Here is a 25,608-nt window from a genome sequence, read left to right as displayed (position 1 = left end):
GTCTCCCCATGCTGCCACGGCTGGCCCAGGGCCGGGAGGGGGGTGTCCCCCCAGAATCTTTGGTGCTGTGTGAGACCCCATCCCTGGGGCAGCATCAGCCCCTCAGGCCGGTCCTGACCCCCGCAGCACAGTGTGCCCATGGCCAGGGTGCCTGGGCAGGTGAGACCCTGCGGCATGGGGGGAGGTGGGGGGAAGGGAGGGAGGGAGGTGGGCAGGCAGGAGGGAAGGAGGGAAAGAAGGAAGGAGGGAAGGTAGTGAGGAAGAAAAGTAAGGGAGAGAGAATGAGAGGAAGAGAGGAAGAGCAGAAGAAAGAGAGGAACAGGGAAAGATAGAAAGAAAGGGAAAAAAAGAAAAAGAAAAAGAAAAAGAAAAAGAAAAAGAAAAAGAAAAAGAAAAAGAAAAAGAAAAAGAAAAAGAAAAAAGGAAGAAAGCAAGAGAGAAAGAATGAAAAAAAGAAACTGAGAGAATGAAAGAATGAAAAAGAAAGGAATAAGAAAGGAAGAGAAAAAGAAATTAAAAGAGAGAAAGAAAAAAAGGAAAGGAAAGGAAAGGAAAGGAAAGGAAAGGAAAGGAAAGGAAAGGAAAGGAAAGGAAAGGAAAGGAAAGGAAAGGAAAGGAAAGGAAAGGAAAGGAAAGGAAAGGGAAAAGAAAAAAAGAAAAAGAAAAAGAAAAAAGAAAAGAAGAAGAAAAAGATAAAGAAAAAGAAAAAGAAAAAAAAGAAAAAGAAAAAAGAGAAAAGAAAAATAAAAGAAAATAAAAAAGAAAAGAAATAAAATAAAATAAAATAAAATAAAATAAAATAAAATAAAAGAAAAGAAAAGAAAAGAAAAGAAAAAAAGAAAAGAAAAGAAAAGAAAAGAAAAGAAAAGAAAAGAAAAGAAAAGAAAAGAAAAGAAAAGAAAAGAAAAGAAAAGAAAAGAAAAGAAAAGAAAAGAAAAGAAAAAAGAAAAGGAAAGAAAAAAGATGAAAAGCAGGAAGGAGATAGAGAAAGGGAGAAACTGAGAAAGCAAGAAAGGAGGGAAGGAAGAAGGGACGAGGAAAAGGGGGGAGGGGGGAGGGGAGTGGTGGTGGGGAGTGGGGAGCCCGAGGGTCCCTGGGAGTGTCACCCCCCGGTGAGGGCTGTGCTGCTGCCTCTGCAGGCACCCGGGCATGTCTCCCCTTCCAGCACAGTTAATCCAGACCCCAGCTAATCCTCTCGCAGGTCACTGGGAGCTCATTGCATTTTGTTCACTTCTCAAATGCATCTAGAATTAATTAAAAAAACCCGACAGTATATTCATGCTGTGGCAAAAGTGTTCAGGGTTTTCCCCTGGGCTGAGCCAGAGGGGTGATGGCAAAGCAGCCTTTTCTGGCCCCAAATGCTCAGCTCTCATTAAAAAAGCAGGAGAGAGATTAATGAATGTAGCTGGTGTGGTCAGGAGGAAGACTGGGGGGTGGCTGTGTGACCCCCAGTTCGGCAGTGTGAGCCTGCAGCCAGCCTGAAACGTCCAGTTCAGTCCCATTTGACTTCCAGTGGCTATGGGGCTGTAAATATTCACCGTTCATATTAAGCATTGGTGCCGGTTTTACTCTTCCCCGCAGCTGTGAGGAGGGGAGCATCTTGTGCCCACTGCCCCAGCCGGCTGCGAGCCATCGCTTGCTCTGCTGACACGAGCAGATAACGGCGGTGCTTGAAAAACCAGCTTTGGGGATAAAAAAACGATTGTGCCCCAACTGCAGCGGCTGGAAGTGGGTTGTTTGATGTGTGAGATGGTGGCACACGTGGGTCTGTGTCCAGCACCTGGGAGGCTTGGGTGGGTTGTTAGTGCTTCTGCTTGTGGTGCTGGGCCTCTGCAGGGATTCCCGAGTCCCAGGCTGGATTTGGGGACAATGTCAGTAAAAGGCAACCCAGGGCATTGCTGCTGGCTGGGCTGGGGCAGCCGCAGGCAGGCTGCGTGGCGATGCTCCCTGGCGCTGGGCTGGCCCTGGCCGCTGTGTAATGGAAAGGGTGTGCTTGTCCCAGCGTGGCCCCGGGCAGTCGAGCTGATTGCAGGAATCGACTGCATCGACCAGGCCAGCGGATCCGACACAGCACGTACAGCCCGGCGGGTTCGCCTGTGCCTCTAGGCACGAGCCGGGCACCTCTGCGCTGCGGGGACAGGGTGTCGCGGGGGGCTCTGCACCTGCTGCCCCACCATGATGCTGCCTCAGGCAGGTCTCGTGCCAGCAAGCCGGTTTCATCCCCAGTGTCACATCCCATATAGCTAAATAACAGGACGAGCTGCAGCAGGGGGTGGTTTGGGGGGCATTCCTGCAGTGCCAGCTCTTTGGAGCGCTTGGGACATGCCATGTGGCTTCTCCACAATCCTGTCCACTGCCTGGTGCAGCACCACGAGGGGCTGGGGGGGGGCAGCAGCCTGGCAGGGTGCCACGGGGTGCCCCCACCATGGGCTCACCTGCACCAGGGAGCCTGACCGGCTTGGGCCACCTTTCCCATGTCCATGCCACCTCTCTCCCAGGCAAAGCTGTGTGTAGGTCCCTGACCCTGCAGCTGAGTCCTGCAGAAGGGACCAAAACAGCTCCCCATTCCCCAGTGGCAGTTGTCCCTTCATAAGTCTTGGCCAGCAAAAGCCATCTGTGACCGTAGATGGCTCCATGTCCCAACGGATGGGTTGGGAAAGCTGTTCCTGAGGCCATCTGCCCTGAGCGAGTGCCTTCCCGGGGCCTTCTCCAACCGGCTGTATGTTGGACTTGTCCTCTCCCATCCCCAGGCTGGGAGATGGAGGTTAAATCCACAATTCCCCACGCTTTCCCTTGACCCCAGGAGAGCTGGCGCTCGGGAGGTCGGGTGGCCACTGCTGCCACGTGCTGGGCAGCAGTCCATCTGGCACGGGCAATGTGAACTGACGGAGCCGCTTTCAGATGTACCTTTACTGCTGTCTCTGAGCTAAGGAGAACAGCTTGGCCTCTCCACTTTCCTCTCCAGCAGCCTGACCCTGCTCTGACAGCAAAGCTCATGAGAAAAGCAAAGGGCAGAGGCTCCAGTGCTACCCAAGGTTTTTCATCTGCTGGTGTCGTTGAGCATCCTGCAGATGCTGCATCCCCCCAACAAGGTTTGCTTGCTCTCTTTGTAGCACGGAAGAACAAACTCTAAGACCTTCTTCCTTCCTCCCGCGCAAGTTTTGGGGACCAGCCCAGCCACAGGACGAGTTAGGGCAGTGGGGGGGGTCCCCACTCAACATGTGGCCACCCAGCCCATCAGACCCCTGGCCAAACACTCCCTCAGGTCCCTCTGCTGTGAGAGGTAACGGCCGTGTCTTTGTTTTCTCATTGCAGAGCCTCTCGCGGGATCTGTGTGGTGACGCGGCAGCCAAGACGTGGAAGCTTGGGACTTCTCTTCCACTGCAACAGAATCTGGGGGGGTGGGCAGGGGTGGGTCAGGGGGACACTGGGAGTCGCAAGACCCTTCACCTTCACTGTGGGCTTGGCTCAGGTATGACTGCAGGCAGAGTCAACCCTTACAGCATCGTGTCCTCCGAGGAAGACGGGCTGAGGTTGACCACCATGCCAGGTATCAACGGCTTTGGCAATGGGAAAATCCACACCAGGAGGAAATGCAGGAACAGGTTTGTAAAGAAGAACGGTCAATGCAACGTGGAGTTCACCAACATGGATGACAAGCCGCAGAGGTACATTGCGGACATGTTCACCACGTGCGTTGACATCCGCTGGAGGTATATGCTTTTGCTCTTTTCCCTGGCATTTCTGGTGTCCTGGTTATTGTTTGGGCTGATTTTCTGGCTAATTGCACTCATTCACGGAGACCTAGAAAACCCGGGTGGAGACGATACCTTCAAGCCTTGTGTTCTGCAGGTCAATGGCTTTGTGGCTGCTTTTCTGTTCTCCATCGAGACCCAAACGACTATTGGTTATGGCTTCCGCTGCGTGACGGAGGAGTGCCCGCTCGCGGTCTTCATGGTGGTGGTTCAGTCCATCGTGGGGTGTATAATTGACTCTTTCATGATTGGTGCAATAATGGCAAAGATGGCCAGGCCCAAAAAACGGGCCCAGACATTACTTTTCAGCCATAATGCGGTAGTGGCAATGAGAGATGGAAAACTCTGCCTGATGTGGAGAGTTGGGAACCTCCGGAAAAGCCACATAGTAGAAGCCCACGTACGAGCTCAGCTAATTAAGCCCAGGATCACAGAAGAAGGGGAGTACATACCGCTCGACCAAATAGACATTGACGTGGGGTTTGATAAAGGCTTGGACCGTATCTTCTTGGTGTCTCCCATCACCATTCTCCACGAGATCAATGAAGACAGCCCCTTGTTTGGGATCAGCCGCCAGGACTTGGAGACAGATGACTTTGAGATTGTGGTCATCCTGGAGGGCATGGTAGAAGCCACCGCTATGACGACGCAAGCTCGGAGCTCCTACCTGGCCAGTGAGATCCTCTGGGGCCACCGCTTCGAGCCCGTCTTGTTCGAGGAGAAAAACCAGTACAAAGTAGACTATTCCCACTTCCACAAAACCTATGAGGTCCCGTCCACACCCCGCTGCAGCGCCAAGGACTTGGTGGAGAACAAATTCCTGCTGCCCAGCACCAACTCCTTCTGCTACGAGAACGAGCTGGCCTTCATGAGCCGTGATGAGGAAGAGGAAGACGACGACAGCCGGGGTTTGGAGGACCTAAGCCCGGACAACAGGCACGAGTTTGATAGGCTTCAAGCCACGATAGCGTTGGATCAGCGGTCGTACAGGAGGGAGTCGGAAATATGACTCTTGGTCCTTCTGTTGACTTTTCCGAGGGTATTTTTTTTTCCTCCTCTAATCTCTTCCCCTACAACCCGCTCAAATTATGCAGAACAATGCAAGTGCCATAGGAATGCTTGAGAAATTAGTATCCTTCATAGTTTTCAGTTTCATCGCAATAACCACTGAGCGGTCTGCAGGAGGGGACGGTGGCAGGTCACAGCGTGCCACTCATGCCCGGCGCCTGCGGCGAGGCCAGCAGCTCAGGGGGGGCGGACGGACGGATGGACGGATGGATGGATGGACGGATGGACGGACGGGTGGATGGATGGATGGATGGATGGATGGATGGATGGATGGATGGATGGATGGAGGAGGGTCCGTGGGGCACAGGCAGGCGCTCGCCCTGTGCAGCCCCGTGGGGCTTTGCTCTCCCTGTGGGGAAAACGCCAGCGTTTTCTTAGAGCTGAGCACTGCGAGATCCAAAAAGAGGAAATATCAGGAAACAAATCTTTCTCTCTCTGGTTGTTTTTTTTTCCCTTTTATTTTTTAACTGAGCAGCAACAATAACAAAAAAATTGCTCCTTCCAGTAGGCAGTCTGGTTCAGTTGCACAAGAACAACACTTGAAATAACATGCAACATTAACGTACTTCTTTTTAATTTGGGAAAAAGGCGGGGAGGGAGGTGAGAGGGTTTTTAATTTTTTCACTGTACCATTTGGAAGACTGTTTACCAAAATAATAATAACAATAATAATAATAATAATAATATTAAATCTGAAAGAACTCATTCAGTATTTTTTAAAAATGAACAAGGGAATGAATAAGCCACCAGGGTCATTTGAAGGGGTGACTTGCTGGGCAGATGGAAGAGCTAGAAGTCAAGACTGCATCTGATTTTGGGGTGACTTTTTTGCCACTGGCATGGCTTCGTAGGCAGAAAAGAGACGTAAGTGGCTGGAGGTCCGTGGCGGTGAAAGCAAGTAGTGTAATTACTGGCAAAGGAGCTAATAAGGAAAAGCCGGACTGTGATGGAAAGAAGCATTGCGAACACAGCAATTAACTGATGTATGGAAATATTGAACTTCAGGGTGGAAATGGGGTCTGGGGTATCAGCTGCTGAAGTGCTGGGTCTCCCCAACATCTCCAATGGGGAATTCATAACTTTCACCACACCGTACCTAGTACAAGATAGCAAAAAGCACAAAAAGGAGAGTGGAAAGTCTCGAATTTGGCTGTTTTCCAAATTTTCCAACCAATTTGCTATTTTCTCCCTTGAAAATCATTTCAAACGTGGAAATCCATGTGAACATCACCTTGTTGGGTTGTGCTTCCTCTAGCACAGCAGCCGTCTCCTTGCCAGGCTGGGATTTATGAATTGCCCGTTCACCGGAGAGCCCTGTTTCAGAGGCAGATGCTTTTCTGAAAACAACAGATGCCAGTCAAGAAAACCACCCCGTCTGTGCTTCAGCCCATCCCCGTATCCCAGCCTTGAGGTGGATTGTGCCTTAGAGATGCAAACTCATCCCGCGCCCCAGCCCTCCCCCACAGCACCCCGCTTGCATCCCCCCTCCGGGGCACTGTCCCCTTCTCTCTGCCCCCATGGCAGCACCCACATCCCACCATCCGCTCTGTTGTTGGCTGGCCTTGGTGTCACGCTGCTTTGGCTTCTGCTACGGCACGAGGCAAACCGCCCCATGCATGGGAAGCCTTTGCTTCTGCCCTGCTCCCTGCCTTCGCGCAGGGGGAAGGAGTCAGGAAGGAGCAGGTTGTGGGTCCCTTCGTCCCAGCTGTGCTGCTCATTGGTGCTCTGGGAGCCAAAATCTGGCTCCCTGCTCCCCGTGGCTGTGGGAAAGGCTTCGGTACCTATCGGCATCCCGCCCCTGGCACTGGGCACGGAGCCCTGGCAGCACCTGGCCTTGGGGAGAAGGGGTTGAGAGCAGGGTCCCCAGCAGCGTTTTTGCTGTGAGGGGCTCCCGGTGCTTTTCTCCTTCCAAGCCCACATCGGGGAAGCCATATCCCACGGTTACAACTTGCTGTGGCATGTCCAGACATCGGTGGCAGAGGCAGGATTGGTCCTGTATCCCCATCTTTCTTGCAAAGGGCTCTGAGGAGCAGCTGTCCCGGTGCCCCCACCCCAGCCCTGTGCCCCTGAGCGTCGTGTCTCGCTGGCTGGCCATGGGACGGGGACCGGGACGTCATCCCCACAGGATTTCTTCCCACTCTGTTCCCACCAGAGTCTACCACCACCAACCCATGCTGCCTACCAAGGGGCTGCTCGATTTTTGGCTTCCCCTAAAAACCAGCCACTGGGAGAAAACACCCCCCGGGGCAGCACCGGGACGGAGCAGGTTTTGGCACCAAGTGCCCCAGACAGGTGTCCCCAACAGCAGGGACATGTAGGGACATGTCATTGAGCTCCGGCCGCGACATTCGTGTTTCTAAGACAGTGAAGGTGGATGCTATCCCATCGCTGGTCCCTTTGCTCCCAGGGGGCGATGGTTTTTGCCACCCACTTTTTGACCCATAGCATCTGGGGGGGTGGGAAGGATGGGGGTGGGGCGGGAGGAGAGATTTTGCGTGCGCACTACTTATTTATTTTTTTTAAAAAAATGCTTTTAAGTGGTTTTAGGTTCTTTTGAATAAATAATAATTATTACAAAAAAGGTGCACATCTTGCTGCTGTAGGGTTCTCAGAGGGTTAATTTCTTTATAAATATATATATATATCACAGTAAATATTTGTATAAAAATGAAAGAGAAATAGAGATGTCTTTAAGTAAATTATTGCTTTTAAAGAAACTTCTATGATTGTACAGTGTTACCTGGGACAATAGAATAATATATACAGATGTATTTTTAAACTGCTGCATAGGCAGATGTGAACCGGGCTGGGGAGCGTCCGCAGGTGGGGGGAGGGGTCGAACCCTTCCCAGCCCCCGTTCACCCACCCCCTTCCCTGAACCCCGCTAGTGAGGATCTAGCTCTGGCGAGTTGTCGTATATATACTGTATAGTCCTCGTCCTGGCCATGGACCATGCCGGTACATAGTGTATAAATATTATTTTTGCCTACCTGTGACTGCTCTGAGCTACTGGTCTTTTTTTCTATCGACAGGGAGCATTGTGAAGCTGCCCCGTGGTGGGTTTAACCACATGGATTGTCAAAGAAAGGCTGGGGGCGGGGGGGGGAGGGAAGAAGAAAAGGTGAAAAAAGCCAAAAAATAGTGTTTGTTCATCACTCGGGTTCCCCGGAGGGGCTGAAAAGGTGCAGGGCTGCTCTCGGGGTGCAGGTTTTGGTGTCGGTCACAGCAGGGATGGAGCAGGATCCCAGTGGGAAGGGTCTCGGAGCTGAGCAAGGGGACACGTCCCCTCCAGCGATTAACTGCTGGCCATTTCCTCTGAGCTGAGGACACTCCATCCATGGAGTAACTCTGGTGTTATGCTTGATCCTTGGAGGATGGCAGGAGTCTGGGAAAGGAAAGAGACACTAATCCTCTTGGCCAGCATCCTGTAGGGATTGCCCCCGGCCAGGCTCAGTGCAGCCTCTGGCAGCACCCGCCACCCTGGCTGGGGACAGGGGACCAGACCCACGGCTGCTCCCGCTTGGCTTCACCCCAAAAAGATGTACTGGCAGAAAGGAGCCGCATCCCTGTGCCCCAAAACCACCAGCTGGGAGTAGCATCCTCTGCCCCCGACAGATGCACGGTGTGTCCCCTCAGCCGGGCAGTGGGTCCCCGGGGCCGGGAGCCGTCGGGATGAGCCTTAGCTTCTCATAACCAAAATTAGTGCACTTAGTCTTTTAGGGCTGGGACAATCACTTAGCGCTTAACCTTTCGCGATTCGGTGCCTGCTTGACCTTCAAACCTTTTGTAGGAGATGAATTCAGAGCCACCTTTTCTATCTTTAATAAGGCAGAACAAATACGTTTATTTTTAAACCCTCCTGCTCTTTCCTCTTGTGCTGACAACCAAAAGAGTCCCCTGTGTGTGTGTGTGTGTGTGTGCGTGTCCCATTTCTTGCACGCCAAAACGAGTGTGTGGCAGCCCAGTCCAGTACTCCGGCCGCATCCTGCTCTCCCACCCCCCAATTCAGGAATGCTGCCGGGGGGGCTGGTGCAGGGCAGGATCTGGCCGTGTCATGGGCAGGGAGGGGACATGAGACGGTGCCCGACCCAATGCCACCCGTCACCTTGCTGAGCCCCGGCACCCGCCAGCTGTGCATATCTGTCCCGCTGCCCACTTTTGGGGGGCGCTATCCTTCCTCCATCCCCCTGCCCCCCAACACACCCTGGTGTTCCCCCAGGCTTGGCCCCACATGGTTTGGGGACCAAGACCTGGCACCAGTCCATACGGGCAGGTTGGCAACTGGGAGCACTGGTTTCCCAGGGGTAAAATGCCGAGTCTGTTCGCTGGAGCAATGGTGACGTGCAGCGATAAGAGAAGTTGATGGATGCAATGAAATTATCTGTACCTTTTCCACCTCTGGTGTTTCTCTGTCTCATTGCACATATATTTGAGATATATGTGACAATGTATATATATATTTGTAAAATGTATTTCAGATGACAAAACTGGCCAATTTTATGTTATTTTAAATATATTATATATATTATATATAAGTCTCCAAAAGATATAAATAGACTAGAGAAAATAATATAAATATGTAATAAATGTATTTTGATCTATTTAAAATATCTCGCCTCATGCTGTATATTTTAAAGATCATAAGGAAATGTCTGCCTGTAGCAAACTTCAAACATGGTTTCAAGTCTGTCAGTTGTCACACATATAATAAGTATGTGCAGCAAACTGAGCGCGGCTGGGGGCCAGCGGGACAACCACAGATTTTTTTAGGAGCCTTCTAGCAAACATCCATCCTGCTGCCTCTAGGTAGGAGCAGAAACCCCACATCTGATTTTTCCTTGTTATCCTGCAGAAGAGGATAATTTTTCCTCTCTGACAGGTCAGGGGCTGCAGGGATGCTCGGTGGGATGCGTGGCTCTGCAGGGTAACCCCCTCCCCACACAGCCCCCTGCCTGGGTACCGCTCGCTCTGCTGTGCTGCCCTTGGTGGCCTTTTGCCGGGGGACCAGTCCGCAGCAGCCCAGCCACGCGGGGAGCCCGGAGATGGGAAACTGTGCCTGGAGCCCAGGCAGAAAGAGCCCAGTCATCCAAGACTGACCCAACAAATCTTCCCAGAGAGACCTTGGTCGCCCTTGGCCTCCACAAGGATCTATTTCCTACAGGCATGCCTCCTCCGGGGACCTCAGGGGACATCACACCACGGCCAAGCGACAGTTTAACTGTCTTTAACGGTACGTCATGGCCGAAGGAAAGCAGAGCGAGGGTGTGGGATGCTATTTAAGGAGAGGGTAATGGCCCAGTGGACACAGAGCCCCTGGATTTTCCTCTTGGCTTTTGCACCTGGCTGCCGCAGAGGCTTGTGTGCTGAGATGACCTGGAGAAATTATTCATCATCGTTTCTCAGGCTGGTCACAGGGCAACTGGTGACCGATAGTTTCCATCCACCAGTGATGGTCAGTTGGGTCCCATCGGCTCCATTCCTTCCCCCATAAGGGAGTTTTTCACTCATTTAAAAAAAAAAAAAAATCACTGCCCGCTGCTCACTCCAATCACCCAAGATAGGAGCGGGGCTAAGCACGATTTAAGAGCGCAGCCTGTTTAATTTATCAAAGGGGGAGACTGAGAGGTGACTTGATTACAGCATTTGTCACGGGGAGAAGGCACTGGTATGAAGAGGTAACTTAATCTACCAGTGAAAGGCATAATAACTACCTCTTCCTGGAAGCTGAAGCTAGACAAATGAGTCTTGGAAATCGGGAGCGATCTTTTAATGATGATTAGCTATTAGAACCAGCCTGTGCTTCGTGATGCCTTTATATCTGGACCAGATGCTTTTCTGGAAGCTTTTCTCTTGCTGACGAGAGAAGAGCAGGAGTTTATTGGGGAAGGTAATGGCCTGTTACAGGCAGGTAGGAGGTGAGATGGGAAAAACCTCCCTGCTCTCCTCCAAAACATGGGCTGGATGTCAGAAAGGAAAATTCCAGGGAGGGCGTGGGGGATGCTCTTGCAGGGCCCTGCCAGCATTTCTCCTGGGGACAAGCACCGGCCTGTGCAGCAGCTTCCCAAAGTGCTTGTGCCTCTGCTCTCAGGGTTTGCTTTGCCATGCAGCAGTGACTTCTCAGGCAGCAGTTTGCACTACAAAGCCCGTTGCTTCATTTGTGGAAGCATTTAATGATTCAGGAGCCGGCAGCTCCCTGGGGACGGTTTCCACTGCCTCCAGAATTCCTCCTTCAGTGGCTGCTTTGCAGCAGAAATCCCCGGGGAGCTGAGCTGACGCTGGCACCCAGGGAAATGTGCTGCCAGGAGGTTCAGTCCTTGCTTTAGTTCCACTCCGACCATCCTCATCTTCGGGGGTCAGAGCTAAACTAATGGCTGCGGTGGTGGCCGGGGGCGGTGGGGATGGGAAGGCAGAGGCTGCCTCTGCGGGGGAAGGACCTTGCTTACCGCGTGCAGGCGTGACCGGGGTGCTTTCAGCAGGGATGCTAGGCCATGGCTGAGGTTGGGGCTGATTCTGAGCTGGCAACCTCCACTGCTAATCCTCAAGATGTCTTTAAATGCTAAAACCCTCTCTGAACTCAGCATCACACCGGCCATCACTGGCTGCCCTCCTGCCTGCTTCCCTTTGGCTTCAGGAGACCAGCGTGTCCCTCTGTGCCCTTGCAGAGGGTTATCCCCACCCCAAAAGCAGGGTGTCTTTTCATCAGCTCAGATGGGTTTGGCTCAAACACACCACCACCACCGAAATTTGGGTGGACCATTCCCTCTGGAGCAGGCAAAGAGCAGGCAGAGGGGCTGTAAGCTCTGGATTCCCACCAGGACAAAGCCGGCGTGGGCACGCATGCTGTGCTGCCCGTCCCGGCTGTGTGCCCCGGGGCAGGGCTTGCAGTGCCTCACTGGCCAAACGTGGTGCCAGGCCGGTAGGGCACTGCGTTGGTCTGACTCCTGAACGGGTGCGGGTCGGTGCCAGGCAGAAAACATCCAAACCAAATCCCCGACGTTTCCTAATGAATCCTCCCCAGCTGTGCTAAGGCGAGGCACCACATCTCAGAGGGGTGGAGGCAGGAACTCTGCTCCAGCCCCACTGCAGATGCTGCTCCTCCATCCAGCCTGGATGCATCCTCTTTCCTGGCTGCTTCGAGAAGCTCAGACCCTACAAACCCCTCTGAATTTGTCCCCTTGGCCACCTGAATTGCCCCAGTGCCATTCCGGGTGGCCGGGAGCAGCTCAGGCACCGCAGGGTGATACCCAGGGATGCTCAATTGTCTCCGGGGGTAACCATAGTAACGAAGCAGCATCTCTACTCTCCTGCTGGCAATTTGCTTTTTCATCCTGCATTAAGGTGGACCCTCTCTGATTCCTTTCTCCCCCCCACCTGCCCTGAGTGGCAACGTGAAAAGCTCTCCCACTGAGGTGCCAGCTCTCTGGCTCCTCGTGCCACATCCCAGCCCATCCCACGCCCAGTTTCATGCCGCTGTATAACGGGATACTGCCAGGGAACCAGCCCCCAGCACCCTGCAGGAGACTGGGAAGGCAGCAGCTAGAGTTTCTCCTTAACACAGATTTGTAAGTGTGAGTGGGACAAAATTAGGGGTTTCCTTACACTTGTTGTTAAAAGGTCACTGTTAAGGTTAAAAACCTTAAATACTTTTTTTTTTTTTAATTGTAAGATGCCTCTATTAGTACTAACATGCTGGCTTATTAATATGGATTGAATTTTTCAGCGCTGAATGTAATTATCACCCGTTAAGTACTTTGTTCACCTTTCACATTTCTCCCAGCTCGGGGAAGGCAAACACATGAGTCAGCGTCCCTTTTTCTGTCAGTTTTAGGCAGTTTTGGTGACAAGCCGTCATGAATCAGCACAACACTGCAAAGTTCAGGTCGCAAATGCTCGCCACGATGCTGCTCCTGGAGAAAACCAGTGATTTAAAGGAGGCGAAGGAAACCCCCATCCTGACCCTGGGCTTTGGGGAAAAACCTCAGGTGAACAAATTTAGAGTCAAACTGGTGGCGCTGCTTTAAGGGAAGAGGCACAGAAGGGTTTCCAGTGGGATATCAGGATGGAGAGGGAAGAGGAGACATGTCTGAACTGGCAGACCAACACCCCTTCCCCAGCCAGTGGATGCTTTGCCACCTCTTCCCCTGCAGCTGGCACATTTATTCTGGCAATACCTCATTAGTGTGTAATTAAGCCTTCCACTCTTTGCCAGCACCACCTGATGACCCCAAGCATCTTGCCTGTCCCCCAGGCTGGGGTGTTTCTCGCTGTCCCCTTCCAGGCTCCGGGCTGACCGGCTGCAGCACCCACGCAGGGTGTGGGCAGGTGTGCCGGGCACCCAGGAATGGCATTGGCAGGGGGTAACCCCAAAAGCCTGTTATGTGGGGGCTGGCATCCCCGCCTAGTGGGCTTGCTGTCCGTTTGGGTTCGTGGCTGACTCAGCCCCAGATGGCTGCTGCAAGTGCTTATATAACAGCATGTTTTGGTGGGGGCCGGGGACGCGGTGCGCGGCGAGGAGGTGGGCGCGGGGGCGAGGGAGGGAACAGAGCTAAAGATAAGCCTGGCAGCTCTGACAGTGCTTTGCCAGGCCCCGCAGGAGCTGGCAGGGGAAAGGCTGCCAGGGATCGGGCACCCAGCTCGCAGCCACCGCAGCCGCAGGGCTTGCCGTGGTGTGTGGCCACAGAGAAACAGCTTCGCGTCCCGCTGCTGGCAGCTGCATCCTCCCACCAGTACCCATCGGGTACCACCGGCACTCAGCCACAGCTCGCCCTTTCCAGGTTCACCTTCCTGCAGCCTCTGCGCTGCCTCTCACAGATAGCCCCCAAACCACCCCAGCTCCCTAAAACACTTCGCCCCCGCCAGCCCCCCCCGTGCTTCATGACCTGGGTGCAGCCGGAAAGCGAGTTTGCCTGGCTGCAGGACTGAACCGGGCAGCACAGAGCCTCCCCACATCCTTCACCCCCATCGCTCCCTCCCTCCCGCACCCTCTGCTTTGCTGGTGACTGCCAACCAGTGCGGCAATTGGAACAGAAAACCGATGTTATTTCTCTTAAAGGGATGTTTTGGTTGACCTTTGACCTCTGTAGAAGTCTTCCTCTTTTGCTCAGTTTACGAATTCAATGTAAACACAAAGATGACCCTTGTTTTATGGGAGTTTTATTTTAATGCTCTGGAGATTTGCTAAATAAAACTGATTCTAATATGAAGGATGTGCTGGGTGTGATGGCTTTTCTCAGGTGGGGCAACTGGGGGGGTTGGGCCAGGTAATTAATAACTTGAGACCCTGCTCCATGCCTGGGTGGGTGCTGCACGTCCCTCAGCACCACAGTTATCCATGAACCCCCAGGATGGCTTTTATTTGGCTGGAGCTGCCCTCCCGAGGAGCCTGCCCCAACCCAAGGGGGCTGAACCTGGATTTCATCCCCAAGCCCCTTCTGTGCCTTGCATCAGGCCAAGCACGCGGGTACGGGGGCAACCCCAAGGAGCCTCGGAGGCTGCTGGCAAGCCCTGGAGCAAGGCAGGTCCCTGCGCCCCTGAAGGTTCCTGGATGGCAGAGGAACCCTGCTGCAGGAGGGATGGAGAAGGTCACCGGCCATGGCCCGGCCAGCAAGACCTTCTCCGCCGAGCTCTCCATACGGCATCGCCGTAGTGATGCTGGCTGTGGGGGCGATGGCAAGAACAGGCAGTCGGTGCCGGCAGGAGGAGCGCTGCGGGCTGCTAACAGCACTCAGATGGTAGGGGGAAGTCCGCAGCTCCTGATAATTAGGAGAAAGACTAAATAAATCCCTTTGAAAAAGACAATGTTGGGGGCGGGGAGGTGGGGGGAAGAAGCTCGGGCCTGGGCTCCTGCCAGCGATGGATTTGCAGAGTGCTGCCGCCCACGCTGGCTGGGAGCAGAGAGGGGTATCGTCCCTGCAAGGTCGGGGTGGCGAGGCGGCGGTGGCAGCGGTGACAGTCAGCACAAGGAGGGCTAACAGTGGCCATGGTGGTGGCAGCAGTGTCGGGTGGTTGCCAGCCCAGCGGTGGGTGTCTGGGTGCCCCCTCCCATACAGGTCTCTGCAAGTGCCCCCCCCCCCCCGCCTCAGGTCTCCATCCCACATCCCTTGGCACAGAGAGGACTGGGATTTATGGGGAGCGTGAATCTGGGGATTACGCTGCCAGAGTCTGACCAGCCAAAAATTGTTAAAAATCAGAATATCCGTAGCTGAAATCCAGCTTAAAAGTCAAACCAATCATCCAAACCATCTGCCTCGCCATTGAAGATAATACTACTTTTATTGTTTCCATAAGCTGCTAAGCAGCTTTTCGGCAAGAAAAAGCCTCTCTGCTGGGACATCGGCTGTGGTGGGACGGCACGGTGGCCTGCCCGGCAGCAGCCAGGCTCTGCTGGCACCGGGAAGCAGGGCACGATGCAGTAACACGGAGGGTGCGGTGCAGGGACTGGTGCTGGGTTTATTGCATTGCTGCATGCTACAGCGGGGATAACCGCTCGTGGCCACCTGCCATTGCCTCCCCTGGGAAACCTGCTGATGGAGAAGGGGCTGCAGTACCAGACCTCCTCCAAGACATCCCAAAACTTTTCTGGAGGCTCTGGCAGCCACGGGTGATGTGTGACAGTCTGTAACAGGAGCTGCCCTTGCTGCTGCCCACCTGACCTTCTCCCAGAGGTATTATTAGCAGCCAGCCTGAGCCACGAGCTTTCCATCTGCAAGCCCTCCCCGGCTGTGGGCCAGGGAGAGGAGCTGTGCATGATACTCCCCATTTCCCCATGGACACGCACCACGCTGAAGGCTTCGAGCCACTCTCTGCTCACCGATACCTGGAAGATATTGGTGTCCAGCAGAGAGACCAGCCTGTCCTGCCTCTTCTAGACCCTCCCTGTACCGTCTCCCTGAAGCAGCTGCCATGCAGTTCACCCTCTCCCAAACCACCATCCCACTCCCAGGACCTCACTCTAGCAGCTTCCAATGTGATAGAAGCTGATGTCTCTATTCCCATCTCTGGCTTCTCCAGGTGACAAAAGCATCACCCGTCATGCCCCTGACTGATCTTTCCTGACATATAAATATCCCCTTGGCCCACGGATTTCAAAGCAGGACAGGTAGGACAAAGGCTAAGACATGTTATTTGCCCGAGCCTGAGAAAGCAGGACACGTGCTAGGGTTGGAGATGTGTCTGGGGTGAAAATTCACTCTTGCCTGTGAATTTGTATCAATGCGGTACGAGCACAAGCACTTGTTAATGAAATTGCCCCGGAGTCACTTACATAAGACATTCGTGCTGGCATCTGGGTGCTCCTCCTGGCTTTGCTCAGGATGAGTTTGCTTGGAGAGATTATTATCCAATGGGAAGACACACCTGAACCAAAACTGAGTTGTCCTCGTATGGAAATAAAGAAGGAGAAAGAGCTGTTAGATCAGCAACCAGCAAGATAACAGGAAATCGTGCTTTTAAAGATCACCCAGCTTTTACTTTGTCTTATTTCAAGTGCCTGGCAGCGAGTTGGCCCTGCTTTTCCCCTGGGAGTGGCGGAGTCCGGCGTGGGGTTTGGTCCCTCCACCGCAGAGCCCCAGCTCCCAGAGCCCTGTGGTTTGCAGAGGCACCACTGCCACCTGGAAAGCGGCTTGGCAGCTGGCACAGACCATTTCACTCCAGCTCAGCAGAACAACGCAGGGACCATGGTATCCCCTGGCTGCCCCGTGTCCCTGGCAAGGCTGCCTCTGATTTTGTTCCTCCTCTTGAGGATGTTCCTGGCTGCTCGGCTCCTCTGCAGCACCTGACCGTGGCTCAGTACTGGCTCTAGGGATGATCCTATCCCTCCCTGCTGTGAAGTATCTGCCCCAGGGCTCACCTGGGGGACCTGGCTTGCAGCCATCAAAGCCACATCATGGACTTTTAATTAGGGAGAGCTGCAATTAGTGGAACATGAGCAGAGTGAGAGGAGAAGCCCTGGCCTGTCAGCCTTGGCTGCTTCACACTGTTAGGCTACAAGGTCTCTGATGCTTTCCCTAATTAGCCCAGAAAGATGCGCTGCCTCGACCATGACCGTCTAGCAACTGGGGTGTGTGTCGGACCCCTGGTACAATTCCTACCTGGATGCACCTCACATGCAACTCAGCCAGCTCCTGTGGGCTAAATGTCCACAGAATTTCACCCAGCAGAGCAGCCTGGTAATCTTCCCTGCAGGAAGACTGATGGGCTGATATCCACAATTTTGCGTCTGTGTGCGTGTTTGTGTCCCTCCTCCACACAGCGATGTAAGGGTTACGCCGAGTGTGCAGAAAAGGATGGTACTTTGTGCCTGCACCCCTTCCACTGGGTGCTTCCAGTCCTGTGGATGAACACAAGCTCTTGGATCTCAACATCAGAGATATCCAAACACCGTGATCCAGGGAATCGCAGCTGGGAGGCACCAGCAGGGTCAGTGCCTTGGAGCTGTGTTAGACTCAACGCAACTGTTGCCAGAGGGGTCCATAGATTTCCATATGCCACAAGCCATAAAGCGTACCCTGGAGACCCAGCATCAACATAAATCATCTGTTGTACACATGACAACAAGCCACAGAAACCACAGGGAGCAGCAGGCGAGGCCGGGATTGTCACCGTGTCCCTGCTGCACATGAGAACTCAGTCATGAGTTCCTGACGTGGGAGCGGGTACCGCTGCCTCCTGCTCAGTGAGGACAGTGCTGGGCTGGCAGAGGGAGCTGCTCCCACACTGTCCATCCTCATCCTCCTGCTGCAAGAGGGATTTACTGCTCTGAGCAGCATAGAGCAGGTCCTTGACCGACAGTGCTGTGCCTGGGCTGCACATCCCACCGGTGCCATTTCCGAGATGCTGGCAAGCATCCCCTCAAGAGGAAAGAAGCTCAGCCAAGCCTGAAATGACCTGCTGGGGCAGGGTAGGCTCCTTCCACTCTCACATCATGTGCTGGGATTTATATAAAAGGGGATTCTTTGCAGGATGGCCTGACCCACAGAGGGTGACGTTCACAGTGTGCTGCTCACAGACCTCAGCTTGAATAGTCGTGGGCTCAGGGTGAGCCCCAGCCTCTGCCACAAAGCACTGGGCTCCCTTTGAGGTCAGCCTGCACCCGTGCATCGAGTCACAGGACAGGGCTCTGGGCCACTCATGCACATCAAGTGATGCTACACATGCCTTTAGCACTGCCTGGACCCCCAACTGTGGGCACAGCACCCTGGTCCCTCTCCTCTGCCCACAACTGAAAAATTAAGGTCTCGTTCCTCATGTCCCCATGGTGCCACTCGCTGAACAAACCCCCGGCCCTCCTCATACCCCGTCTTCCCAGACCCCGGTGCAGCTCTGACCCCACTCCAGTGCAGAAGCCTGTGAGCTTTCTCCAGCCATGGCTGCTCCTGTGCACACTCCAATCTTTGATTAACTCCAGGCTGCTCTCTCTTCACAGCCCCCTGGGAAATAAAAGCCTCCAGTGATGCAGATTGTTTCCAGCTGATGGAGAAAGCAGGGGGTGAACCTGCCAGCAGTGGCCACAGTTGCCTCTGAGAAGGGGCTGGGGATGGAGCCAGGATGGTTTCCTCTGCGCAAGGTGTCCCTGTGTCCATAGATGCTGGCATGTGTCCCTGAACCCCTGCAGGTATCTTCACATCGCTTCTGGAGACCTAAGCCCAAGCTGTACTGCTGGGGCATGTTTTGACTTAGAGCATTGCAGATGCTGCAGCCTGAGGTTGGCTCCTTGCTGGAGCTGCTTCACTGAGTCCTTTTGGAAGAAGATATTTGGGGGTCAGGGGGAAGTAGGCTCCAAAACTCCCTGGTCAGGACCATGACCAGGCTGGGACTGGTTCACCCTACAGACGGCTCTGATCCAGGCTTTGAACACATCGCAATCCAGCACTGGTGTGACCTGGATTATGGGATGATGTATAGCAAAGGTTGGGAGGTTCAGCTCTGCATGGCTTGGATGCTAGCCCGGTCTGCACAGCACAGCTGACCACCGCACACTGGGAATGTACCGTATGCCCATGGCACCGAGAGAGAGCAAAGGGGAAATACCCAAGCCCAGCATCCCCCAGCCTAAGCAGGACCATAAACCCAGCTTGTGCTCCAGGCCCCTGCATCGTGGTACATTCTGGAGCCACTGAGAAGCTCAGATTTGATGTGTCCCAGGGACCCCCAGGACTTATTGTTGTGGCCAAGACTGCTGAGATTTGGCTACCTTGCCAAACTAGCCATCTCAAAGGTTACCTCAGCCATATCAGCCAGGCTGACTGCTCTTCTGGGACACCATGGGGGCACTGGGAATGAACTGGGTTCTCGGCCACTGTTCAAGCAGTATGGAAACCATATAGAAAGGAGGCAAGCTCAGAGCTGGAGACATAGCACTGGTCCTTGGGAAAGGACTCTGCCACAGTCTTTTGTGTGTTTCCTTGGTCACCTCCCTTAAAGCGCATGGCTCGATTCCATCAGAAACTAATTTCCAGGTCCTAATACCAGTGCCAAAGCACAGTCGCTGGTTTTGATTCCCCAGACTGCACTGCAAAGCTATAAGCCAGGTCAAATGGGAGCACCAGTGGTCCCCGCACTGTGAGAGAGCATCCCTTCTCCCGGGAGCTGGTCACCAGCGTGGGCTGAGCCAAGAGCAGAGGATCCAGCAACACAAACGCAGCCACTCCGCCTGCCGAGCCCCGCTCCATCATCCCTGTCTGCTCGTTACTCCCACAGACGTGCACACACAGCGGCAGGACAGGCCATGCCAAGTGCTCCTCGGGCACCATCACCTGATCTCCGCAACCCGCTCCAAGCCCGGACAAAAATAAATCCGGGAGTGCTGCAGCGGAGCCGCTCTGGCAAGGCGGGCCAGGCTGAGCCCGTTGTTCCAGTGATAATGCTTGTTCCAGTGACTGATCGGGGAGAAATGCAGATATTCCCCTCGAACCTCTCCAGTCTCCTGCTGCAGAGAAACTGTGGCTCAGCGTCCGGGAGCGGGTAGAAGCATTTGGTGCTGAGCAGAAAAGGACATGGTTTTTCCCCACCATGTGAATCTTCTTGTTGATAAAAGGTTCCTTCCTTGTGGGCGAGGCTAAAGTTTCCACAGGCAATATTTTTTCCTTGGAAGTTTTTATTTGCTTAAGTGGAAGGGCAAAAAATCTCTCACCTCATATGCTGAAAGTCTGAAGCTCTGTCCCGTCCCCCCCGGTTCTGGCAGGGCACATCACCCCTGCTGTGCAGCATCCTTTTACTACACAAAATTGGCACCTCCTTGCAGTTACCAAGGTGTTTCCAACCATGTAAAGAAATACCCATGGAAAAGCATGCTGAGGCCCTCCAAACTCATTTCAGTTGTGACCTAAGTCGGTGTTTGGTCACAAGGGTACGAAGTCGCAGTAGCTGTGGCTTTGGCAGGACAGAGCCAGAGCTGTGTGGTGACCGAGGGGACACCACAGAGTCCCATTGCAATGAGGGCTGGGGGAGGACCAGCAATTTAGGGTCATCTCACCCATGACACATCTGACACAAGCCAGCCCTGCAGGGGGGGATACACCAGTACCTGCTCGGCTTTCACATTGCCTTGAGGGGCTGTAAAGTTGCCCTCAGATCCTTGATTTCTCCTGTGATGCAGAAATACTGCAAAGACTCTGCTCCAGAGGATCTTCACCAGCAGCCTGGCTGAACGCAGGACATGCCCCAACCCTACACAAAAAGCCCCATGAAGGCTTTGCTGCAGGAGCCTCCTACCAGCAGAATGGAGATGTGGGCATCAGCCGCACCTCCTCATGCTCCAGGTTGCCAAGTGGCTTCCAGGGCCCCTGCTCTGAGCAGGAGACATCAGTCCCTCACATGCACAGTCCATCCAAACAGCCCAGCGTGCTCACAGCCTGGCACGGGGATAAAACAGGAAAAAAAGCCAGATCTGAGCAGGAACCTAAGAGAGAAGGCTGCAGCAATATGGTCCTGGAGAAAGCAAGAGCACAACCCCTTGGCTTCCCTTCCCTGCTGCTGCCATTGCTTTCCAGCCTGCCCCAAGCTCTCGGCTTTGCAAAGAGCTCCTGGTGTTTGCTGGGCCACAGCCCCATCTGCATCACATGAGCAACAGCCCAAACTCTGGTGCATCCACCAAAAAGCCTCCTGCCTCCCAGCAGCGTGCCAGGGAAATCACAAGGCACCAGGGTAAGCAGCTCTCCTTGTCCCAGCACAGTCCTGGGACAAAAACTCTGCCTGCCTCCATCGTGCTGGCATGTTGTCCCTCTCCTCCAAGCCTGACTTCACTCACCCCCTCTCCCCAGGCCATACCTGGTTCTTCTTCTGAAGGCGTCATGACTTCACTGTCTATTTTTATCCAGCCCACTGCTAAGTAAAAGCAGAGTTGACACTGGCTTTTGTAAAAAAAAAAAAAAAAGAAAAAAAAAAAAGAAAAGAAAAAGCATTTTTCTTATTGTGTGGGAAAAGATCCATGGGTTGGGTTTTCTTTTTCTTCCCCCTTAACTTGGAGATCTCCCAAAGCAAACAAGTGCTGTTAACTGGAAAATAGGATGATTCACCAGTCCCCTGGGCAGATGGTACCCGGGTCCTCTATTCTCCAGCTCCTGGCAAGGGAAAATGCCCCATATAAAACTTAAAATAAATAGATGATCCTGTATCCAACACGGGATCTGTTTTGCAAAGCCAGTGTGTCTTCAGTGACCTCCTGCATGTGCCCAGACCACTCGGTTCATTCCATCTTGGTGTCCTGCACCAGAGGGGCCATTTGGGATGTGCAGGGGCACGGGAAGTTTCCAAAGGCTGCAGCCTGCCCGTGGTTGCTGGACGCCGAGCAGTGTGCTGGGCTACATCCGTGAGCAAAGGGATGGAGCAGCCTTGAGCCACCCCAGGAGCTGCAGCAGAGCTGTTGCTGCATGACAAGGTGTCTCCTCCTCCATGGAGCATCTGCTACGCAATGCCCTTGCTCTGGGGTGGTGATAAGATGCTGACATACAGAGAAGCTGGCCAGGAGATCCCTGTGGGTGAACACACAGCAGCACCAGAGAAACGAAGCAACATTTATCTTCCCTGCAGCCTCTGACATGTGCCACAGGGAGATCATTTTCTTCACGGTGCAACTCAAATCCCATCTGGATAGTGCAGGAATCTGCCATCCTTTCCAGAGACAGAGAAGGCCTGTTTTCAACTGCCCCCAAATCCTCCCTCCCATGGGCAATGGGACCACTCAAGCTCATTCATCCTCATTAAGTTCCCCTTACAGACACCCAAGCTCTGGCCCTGCAAGGTGGCCTCATCTCAGGGGCATCCAAGCCAGCGATGCAGCAAAGCGGAGGATCCCGAGGGGTGCTGGGGCATCACAACCCCTGAAGCACATCTCACAGGGGAAGTGCTGTCCATCACCAGTGTCTGGTGAAGGAGCTGTGACGATGATGGTGCTGGAGAAGACTGGGATGAAAACAGGAACTGGGTGGGTCTTGGGGTGACCCGGGAGTGAACTGTTCCCTGTTGAGGTGCTGGTTCCTGGCCATCAGGAGCAGGACTGCGTTCAGGGTCTGCCTTCTGCCTGGGACATTACAACAGCAGAGGAGCCCAAAGCACAGGCTGAGAGGCCGAATTCCCAGCACTTTAATATTCCCCCTTGGAAGCTTTTTGGCTGCTGGCGGCCTGGGTTATTTCTGGCTGTGCTCAGCAGGAGTATTTTTCTCTTGCTTCGTAGCAGGGCAGGGATGAACAAAGAGCTCAGCTCTCTGCCTCTTTGGCGGGGACAGTCCCGCTGCCCTGGCAGCACCAACATGAGCTGTGCGCTCGCTCCCTGCTCTCCAGGCCAGAGAGGAGCTCCCCAGAGCTCACGAACTGCTCCCCGCATGAGCCACAAACACATGAAATTGTCTTCCTTCCTCTCACCTGTAAATCAGACCTTTTCAGCTCAAGGTCCTCGCAACAGGTCCTGTCCCACTCCCTGGTCTTTCTCCTGCATCGCTGTGGGAGGCAGATCAGAGACGCTGGGTTGCAGGAATGCTTCAGCTCCTAGGAGGGCTCTTGGGATAGAAAGAACAAGGTTTCTTAAGCCAAAGATAAGCCTCAAAATAAGTGACAGCCAATTGCAGTCTCACCTCCTTGCCCACATTGCCACAGCTGCTCTGGGCATTTTTATCAGCTTTGCCCTCCTCCTGTTGCCTTTGTATTTTATTCAGATGCACCCACTCATCCCCTTCACGCCTTGGGGTGGGCAGCAACCTGCTGCCTCCATACCCAGTCCTCCACCTCTGCCCAACGACGAGGCTGTGACAGCCGCAGGTCACCTCTGGGCATGCCTGGAGAGGGATTAGGAGGAACAATCCTATTTTTCATGCCAAATATCTTGAATAAATTGTGTCTTGAATAAATTGTGCTGCTACAGGTTTAGAAAGAGGAATACAGCCAGCACCCAGGAGTTCTGGTTTGGCTGCGATGTGGGCACCCTGGTGGCAGGAGGTGTTAGGGTGTGGGGCTGAGGAACGGGTTTAGGGCTACGATTGCTCCTCTGAATGCCCCCCCTGCTCCCAGCGAGGGGGCTGGGAAGTGCTGCCTCTGCAGAAGGCTCTGATTTTGCACAGAGATGTCCAACAGAGCCAGGCTTGGCCTGGAAGGGTTAAACCCACCCAATCCACCCAGCAGACTGGTCCCATTCCCTCCCCAGCGCCCAGCGGTGTGGTGCTCAGCTGCAGCAGCAGGAAGGGGGTTGTAGCCCCTGCTCTCCACCACCCCCCCAGCTGCCCTGCCTGCTCCTCCTGGCCAGCTGAACAAGCACCCAGCGCAGGGGATCGTGTGCTTCGTGGTCCTGGGGGCAGAGTGGTGGTGGGAAAGGCACTGGGTGAGGGAGGCGGGGGCGAGAGATGCAGTAGTGACCTTAGCCCTGGCATCTGGAGCGGGGTGGGTGGCTGGAGACAAGGTGGGTGGTCTCTAGTCCACATCACACCACTGGAAAGGGCAGAGATGTCCACTCTGAGCCTCCCTGCGTGGGGAGCTGGCAGAAACACAAGCATCCCAGGGCTGCGATTTGGGACTGCCAGGATTCCCTCTGGCCACAAACTTTTCCTGGCCTGGCTGCAGCTCAGAGCACAGTGATCTGGCACCCCAGATCCCAAACTACCCCACAGCTCACCGCAAATTCAGCCACAGGGACGCCTCGCTTGGATCTAGTCCCCAGCTGAACCACAGCAACCTGGTAGACACCAGTTAACACCTTTCCAGAGGGCTCAAGGCAGCTGGAGGACCCCTTTGGTCATACCCCATCCAGGGCACGGTGGCAGTTCCCACGGACAGTGGGGACAGGGAGCCTCTGCGATGGTGGATGCTGGGGTGGGAAGGCTGCATCTCCTGTGCAGCGGGGTCAGTATGGCATCAGGCAGCCCCAGGCACCCACACACAGCTGTGATCCCCCATGGGAGCTGCTCCCTTGGCCTTTCCTCTCCCAGACCTGGCTCAGAGGGAAGGGGAGGACAGAAAAGCCCATTTTAGCCCAAGCTCCCAGTGCAGACACACCTGGAAGAGAACATAGCTGCCACAGGCTTCTCACAGGCCAGGATCTTCTCCCTATAATAGCCCTGCAAGTCTAAAATGGGGTCCAGCACCAAGTGGTGCCAGGAGACATGGGCACTGTCCTCATGTCCCCACTCTACCACACCTCCTGCCTCTGCCATCAGCTGCTGCTTTCCATGGAAATTTGCTGGTTTTCCCCTGATAACAGATCCTGCCCAGTGCTGGAACTGGAGTTCCCCTGCAGCACTCCAGCCTCCCACCATCAATTTATCTCCCAGACTTAATGTCACAAGTGCATCATGGAAAATACTATTGATCCAGCAAGGTGGTGACTTAATTTGAGGGCTCTAACGAGGCAGTGATTTAACCTTATTACACAAAGGTAAGTAGAGCTGTTGGGTGCCCTGTTGTCCAGCTCCTCATGTGGGAAGGTGCTTCCAAGGAGACAGAGTTAGGGAAGGGCTGGGGTGGTTGTGTCCAGAGCTGAGTCAGCACCTCGTTGTGCTGGAGGGCCCAGGCTTTTGATTGTGCTCAAAGTCACAGGGGACTTCTGATACAGCATGACCCTCTGCGCTGCATCTCCCAGCATTGCTCTCTCTAGTGCTTCCCTCCATCTCCTGGCTTCTTCCCCTCCACACACCTCTAGGAAGCCTCGTAGCATCCAGTTAATGTACTGTTACAAAACAGCACGTCCTGGCTTCACAAAAAGGTAGAAAACCCAGCAGAGAGCACCCATAAGGAGACTTCCAGCCCGCCACCAACTCACTTTACATCCCTGATGAAGTCCTTTAACTCGATTTCCCTGTTAATGTATCACACTAACAAGATCATCCCTTAACTCAGATGTTTATTTGCCCTCTCTTCCTTCAGGCCATACAGCCTAGCTGCTTGGACACCTCCTTCAGGTCTCCAGAGAATTTGGAACACGGCCAGGACAGAACCAGCCCTCCCCAGAACTAAAGCCCTGCTGTGGGATGGAGCCAAGAGCCCCAGCTGTGCCCAAAAGCAGCCAGGAGGGCAATGGGGCAGCTGAGCACCAGCTGAGATGCTCCTCACTTGTGAGCAGCCAGGCAGCAGGGAGTACAACGAGGGAAGCTCCAGCTTTTACTGACCCACGGGCTGGGGAACACATTCTCTGTGGCCTGGGACAGCTCACACTCACACCAGCAGCTCGGTTCTACAAATCATCAGGGTGATGGCTTTATTTCTGACTCCTCTCCTTGCTGACAGCAGTGATTTTTCCAACCACCCTGACCACAAGCTTGCAATATCAGTTTCTACCACTCTGAGCCCAACAGAGCCCTGATCT

General features: G+C 53.9%; 1 protein-coding gene and 1 long non-coding RNA gene across 3 annotated transcripts in view; one reads left to right on the top strand and one right to left on the bottom strand.

Moving 5' to 3' along the window:
• The window catches only part of KCNJ12 (potassium inwardly rectifying channel subfamily J member 12), a 36,310-nt gene extending 26,914 nt beyond the window's left edge, over positions 1-9,396 (top strand). For both annotated transcript variants that reach the window (XM_056336696.1, XM_056336695.1), the window contains exon 2: positions 3,316-9,396. In XM_056336696.1, the coding sequence (XP_056192671.1) occupies positions 3,475-4,764 (1,290 nt within the window). In that variant the 5' untranslated portion in view covers positions 3,316-3,474 and the 3' untranslated portion in view covers positions 4,765-9,396. The remainder of the gene's footprint in view (positions 1-3,315) is intronic.
• Positions 9,397-10,334: 938 nt separating this feature from the next.
• LOC130148271 (uncharacterized) overlaps positions 10,335-25,608 on the bottom strand; it is a 54,866-nt gene continuing 39,592 nt past the window's right edge. The window contains exons 9-10 of the long non-coding RNA XR_008821505.1: positions 16,087-22,816; positions 10,335-14,575 (exon numbers count right to left, since the gene is read on the bottom strand). This is a non-coding gene — a long non-coding RNA (uncharacterized LOC130148271). The remainder of the gene's footprint in view (positions 14,576-16,086; positions 22,817-25,608) is intronic.

This window comes from Falco biarmicus, chromosome 4, assembly GCF_023638135.1.
Source record: "Falco biarmicus isolate bFalBia1 chromosome 4, bFalBia1.pri, whole genome shotgun sequence".
Classification (NCBI taxonomy): domain Eukaryota; kingdom Metazoa; phylum Chordata; class Aves; order Falconiformes; family Falconidae; genus Falco; species Falco biarmicus.
The sequence above is the reverse complement of the archived record's forward strand: the minus strand, read 5'-3'. Positions and strand labels throughout refer to the sequence as shown.